Raw genomic sequence first — 6,204 nt, 5'->3', positions numbered from 1 at the left:
AGGAGCTCTTTTTTACTCTGCTGGCATTCAAATTACTAAACATTAGAACTGCAGGTACTAAAGGATACAGCAAAATACTGATACAAACCCCAAATACAAGTAAATAACTAACCACAGAGAGATCTCAAACATCAGTAAGTGGCGAATTTACTAAACCATGGCATGTTAAACAACAAACTACAAGTTTATTTTACCTGCTGTTGTTTCCTTTAAAGCAACATGACTTTTTGGTTTTGACTTTTCTTTTCCAGTTACTTACTTTTAGTACTAAGTTATCTACCAAAGCATTTCAATATAGCTACTCACGTAGCTAAAGGGGCCTTCATGTCCTTACTTTCACTTGCATACATCAGTGAGGAAAGCCCCTGTAGGCGGTCTCCAGGAAAACCCAGCAGGTTGATGATTTTGAGCAGGTTTGGGGGCACCATGGATATGCAAAGATGAAAAAGTCCATATCCAAAGCTAACAGCACCTTTCAGTCTGTTTAGCGAATCCTCCGTTACACCTTCTGCAGCAATATGATTATCATTTGCAGCATCAGAAGTCAAGGATTCCTGAGTTGTTTTCTTCTGATATATTTCCTGAAGTGTATTAATGTCCGTATAGCACTTATTATAAATTTTCCAGGCTTTGCGGAGTATCCACCCACCTTTTATGTATGCTAAAAATCAAGGAGAAAAAAAATACTTCAAGAACATATTTCAGAAGCAGAATATCATTATGTAGTAAACGCTATTTCACAAACCCAAGGATGCTCTATTTGCATTAACTTATTGTATGAAGGATTTTGTAGTAGCTACTGGCCTCTCAAATTGGTCCTGCACACTGGGCACTACAAACTTGAGTGCTTACACCAGCAGAGACTCCACAACAGAGTGCAACACAAAGGGACTTCCAGTCAGCCATGGAGCAGTACAACTGTCAGAAACAGAGAGAAGTCCAGGAACTTAATGCTGGATTTTGCTCCACTAGAGAGTGCAGATGAAATGGCTGCCTGGCAAACAGAGACAGGCAAAACTCAGAAGAGATTACACCTCTTCTCTAAAGCCCAAACAACGTTAAAAGACACTTGAGGGGAAAATACTAAGAGAAGCCTTTCCTTTGGGTTAGATAGTAAGATTTTCAACACCATCATTTCCCTGCCCCTCACATGAACACAGTGCCTTATAGTTAAGAAGAAGAAAACATGAGGGGCGGGGGGAAAGTGCATAAATTTTGTTTTTAAAATAATTTTCAGTTGTCTAACATCCTCAGTTCCAAATGTAATACCAGAGCCTGAATTTCTCTAAAATTTTGGTCTTGAGCATTCTCAGTTGAAAAATGAGAGAATTCTTGGTCTCATTACAATTTTTATAGGAGGGTAAAGAAAGGCCTGACATCGAAAGACGAAATGTCCCATTTATCTATTTACACAGCAATCATCTTGGTTATAAAAGCACATCCTTGGATAATGATAAGTGTTAAACAGGAAACAAACAGAGAACATCCTGTACACATTAATAAAAGCAGACATCAGCATTCTGTCTGTGATAGAGCCCTAAGAGTTAGGAACTGCAGTGACTAACTAAAAATAAAATGAAAACATGGTTATAGCAGCAATGTTCTAAACAAATATAACCAAACTTGCAGAAATCAGTGTTATAACTAGTGCCAGAATTAGATCATAACAGGTGGTGCGTGTCAAAGAAAAGAGAATTGCTATTAATACCAATCCATTCTTTACAAGCCTTTGATGCCTTTGACAAAAATCCTTCCAATCACAAAAGAATTCACATTTCTAGAGAATGTAACATCACAGCCTAGACTACCTCTTTTGGATTCTTGCTGTATGAGGAGGGGGATAAAGCTAGTTTGAGCCTTAAAATTAATTATACTGAGAAAGACTGTAAAATTTGTATTCTCAGTTGTGACAGATGGGTTCTGTTAACAGGAACTTCAAGTATTAAAGAAAATTAATCCTCTATCCTGAGATCCATATTAAAGCATTATAACAAAAAAAGTAAAACCCCTGCCATGACTCAACGGCACTACAAGACCAACACTACTTCATTTTTAAGCAATTAGGTCACTTTTTGCCTGCACAGAGTACTTCAAAAGTTATGTGGTTCACCACAAGATGAATGCTCATACAACTGCACAGCAATGCAGCACACCAGTAATAAGAACATCCCCACATTTTACTCATCCTACAGATAATGTTTCTGCTAACAGCTAACCATCATGTTTCAATGCAAGCATGAAATGGAAAGGATGCAATATGGGGGCAGGGGGAAGTACAGTTTTAGGCTTTACTTGCATCAGTGTGCTGCCATTAACAGTTCACTACCACAGCACAACCCTAATTAATTGATATACAAATATAAAACAATCTAACAAATTAAAACAATGAATTTCTGAATTTTTCAAACAAAAATTAACCAAGCCAGGTCAGTGAGCTGGTTTCCTAGCATGAAAGTAGTCAGACTCCTAATAGCAATGGTAGATACCAAGAAAAGGCGGTTCAGTATTGCTGTGGAAACCTAATGTAAATTGTTGTTACCAACTTTATGATGAAACTATTTCTAATACATCCGTGAGGGTGGAAAGAAAATACAAAATGTGTTAAGCACATGAGAAAGCAGCTTGTGTGTCATCATATGCTTCTTGTCAAACTGTTCCAGGAGGAAAAACATAAGACATTTTTTGCCCATCCACACATCAGAAATATTTGTCTGTCTTTCTTTTTCTTGAAATTACACTCATGTCAATAATCTGGTTGCTATTTCTGTACAGAACTATGACAAAAACAAAAGATGTTTCTACATAAACAAAAAGATAATACACTTCTGAAACTGAAATAATGGATCCAACAGTTCAGCAGCAGCAGCAGTAGTAACAAGTAGTCCCTGAGGTAGCATTTAGCTGCTTGGAAAGTAACTAAAGATTTCAGGTATATTTTTTGCTCAATAGAGTAACCCAAATGTAGTGCATGTTCTGCATTACTCTGCTACCCACTTCAGTTCTCTGAGCAGCAGACGAGAAAGGGAACAGACAGCACCCTCAGTTACAGCACCCAACCCAGTTATGCAGCTGCAGAATACATACTGAACTAAGGAAAGAAAAGCTTCAAGAGGGAAGGAAAAAACAACAACAACCACAAATGAAAACCCAGAACAGCATCAAAAATAGCAAGAAAACCTTTCTGCAGCACTACACACATAGCAGACAGAAATACCCCCTGGAATTCTGCTAGCTAGAGCTAAGCACATTCCTGGTGCCATACCTTGGAAGAAAACATATCTGCACATCACAGAAAGCATTATGTCCTTGACTGAAGATCTTAAGTGTTATTTTTAAATAATCTGAATGTTATTTTCCCTGATTCCTCATAGCTGCTCAGCAGGGAATCAGCACTGACAATCTGGTCTGTCTGCCATCTCTTAGTCTTCACTGGTTTGGCAAGAAACTGGGAATGTGCTTACACTCTGTGCATGACCTTGACCACATTGTCTATAAACTCGTGGATAAAAACATCAGGAAAGGAATGCAAGAGAACATTAGGAACATCTCTGCAGTCCAGCCGAGAGGTTCGTATTCAACACGACAGGATTAACCTCTTTGGCATGCAAGGATGCATTCTGGTGACTGGAGAGTAAGAACTGATTCAGCAGTTCCATCCTCAACACACTTCATTTAAAATTGCATTCACTGGCAGTTTGTCACCTCCCTGAATTTTCATGAGGAATGCAAGAGAACATTAGGAACATCTCTGCAGTCCAGCCGAGAGGTTCGTATTCAACACGACAGGATTAACCTCTTTGGCATGCAAGGATGCATTCTGGTGACTGGAGAGTAAGAACTGATTCAGCAGTTCCATCCTCAACACACTTCATTTAAAATTGCATTCACTGGCAGTTTGTCACCTCCCTGAATTTTCATGAATGGAATGCATATGGGACATCAGGATTTTCCCAGTGGTTTGTACCTAATGGCCAAAGCACACAGATGTTATGTATCCTCATACCAACTCCTCCTATGTCTCTATGAGAACATGCAAAGGACTCCAACCTAAGGAGAATCAGTCGAATATGATTATTGGCATGAAAAAGAGAAAAGCTGTTATCTGTAGCAATCCATCTCATCTCATACTATTACCTACACAAAGGTAGAGCAATACCTCTGCAAGTGTACCCATCTTGCAAAGTTTCAAAAGGAACTGTGCTCCTTCTTACAAAGCAATCATCTTTACTGACAGTCATAGTGTGACTTTATGAATAAGCTTTAGCAAAAAGGCATCATGCAAAAAACACATCTAAACATGAAAGCCACATCACACCTGATAATTCTTGTTTCACAAACGAGAGCACAGCCAAGTAGACTTGACAATCTGCTACAATTATTTGTCTCTGTAGACGATCTATCATGGATAGAGTGGATTTTCGTCCATCAACCTGTTTGGAATATACAAACACAGAGCACAGAAAAATATTAACAGAGATAATACACAATATTTGTCTAAATCTGAGAAATTTAAAAAATACAAAATTAACTACAAGTGGTAGTAGTGCTACTAAATTAACTCAGCATTTTGAAGTGCAAAACTGCTGAAAATTTCTTTGACAGGTCAAAATCCTGCTTAATAAACAGAGAAATCTGACACACATACTACCAGCTATTTTTCCTAAGATTCTACAAATAGAAGAGATTTAAATTTCCTTTAATTATTACTAAATGTGTCAGATATGAAATTAAAAGATGTCAGATAGGAAGAGCACATAAAGGGGTATAGGACAAGTGGCAAGGAAAACACAGTGTCTCTTAAGAGCAGAGAGGTTAAGTACATCAGGTTCAATACTTTTTACCAAATGAACAAAATAATGAAGAGAAATGGCTTCTTTTTCTGCTGTGGATCTGCTGTGTCACGCTAGGCAGGCTGCTCACTGGACATTTCTATACTACTTCAACTGATTCTCAATCTGCATGCTTTATTCTTCCTTCATTATTTAAAATGAAAAAACTAAAAAAGGAAGGAAAAGTCCCTAGGAATATGCCTGGCTCATAGCACTCTGCAGCCCCAGCGTGACAACTTTTGAACATTACTAGAGCATGTATGAATTAAAGTTAGCCTGAATTAGACAGGCTACAAGCTTCCTGACATGACATTAGTAGGTCACTCATTTGACATGTTAAGAGAACACCAATACAACCTGATGCTTTAGAAGAGGAATTACCTGAAACTATTTTGGAACAATAAAGAAATCCAAACAAAACATTTGACTTAACTTCCAAGTTTATTATTAATCTCAACTGCTCTTCACATGTCAAAAATCATCTATTTCAAAATCCAAAGAGGACAGAAAGGAAGTTTCCAGAAACATTTATCCAATACAAAAATCCATATTTTAGAAATTATGTTCTTACATTCTTTTTTATTTTATTCTTGATGGTTTCTATAACTCCAGCTTCTTCACTTTCACAAAGCTTCTCTGTAGCCTTTAAGTCATCACATGCCAGTTGCATTTTCTCTTCTTCAAACGTCATCATGGCATTCTACCAAAAAGCAGACAGGTTTGAATGATAAAAATCAAACATTTTTATTTCTGCAAAAGCTCCAGCATAGTAAAAGCTTTCATAAAAACTTGCCAATGCAACTTTTTTTTAACAGAAATATTAATACACACACATTGGTACGAACACTTCTAGCACAGAAACACCAAACTAGATATGTATTTAACAAAATTTCAATAGAAATAAGCACACACTAAGCCCTCAGCCCATCTTTTAAAGCTTCATATGCAGTCAAATTGAAGGCACAGCCATATTGCATTAAGCAGAAGAAAAATTCAAATAAATAAAATTTCAATTATTATTATGTAAGGCACAATTTGTATCTGTGCAGGTACTGCTTTTAGGTGCTTCATTCATATAAACAAGAGGCCTCTGAAGTCAGTAATAAGTAACAGCTATTAAATTTTTCAAAATAATAACCACAGTTCCTATAGAGGTAGGAAGAGAAAGAAACTGCATCTGACTCCAACTACTGCTGAATCAACTGAGAAAAAATTTCAGGACAAGTAACTTCTTTTCCTGGAGCTTTATTAAACGAAAGCTCTGAATGACACAGGCACACCAAGTGCTGATGCTATGTTTAGAACAGTAGCTAAGCAAGACATTTTCAAGATCCTCTGATGCTGCACTGTGATGTTGCACTGGTTCGGTGCACCA

General features: G+C 37.3%; 1 protein-coding gene across 1 annotated transcript in view; it reads right to left on the bottom strand.

Annotated features, from left to right (window-relative positions):
• TTC39C (tetratricopeptide repeat domain 39C) overlaps positions 1-6,204 on the bottom strand; it is a 25,382-nt gene that overhangs the window by 18,239 nt on the left and 939 nt on the right. The window contains exons 2-4 of the mRNA XM_009070464.1: positions 5,401-5,529; positions 4,316-4,430; positions 307-661 (exon numbers count right to left, since the gene is read on the bottom strand). Of these exons, the coding sequence (XP_009068712.1) occupies positions 307-661; positions 4,316-4,430; positions 5,401-5,529 (599 nt within the window). The remainder of the gene's footprint in view (positions 1-306; positions 662-4,315; positions 4,431-5,400; positions 5,530-6,204) is intronic.

This window comes from Acanthisitta chloris, unplaced genomic scaffold (assembly GCF_000695815.1).
Source record: "Acanthisitta chloris isolate BGI_N310 unplaced genomic scaffold, ASM69581v1 scaffold5922, whole genome shotgun sequence".
NCBI lineage: Eukaryota > Metazoa > Chordata > Aves > Passeriformes > Acanthisittidae > Acanthisitta > Acanthisitta chloris.
Note: the sequence above shows the minus strand (reverse complement) of the source record. Positions and strands in the feature narration are given on the sequence as shown.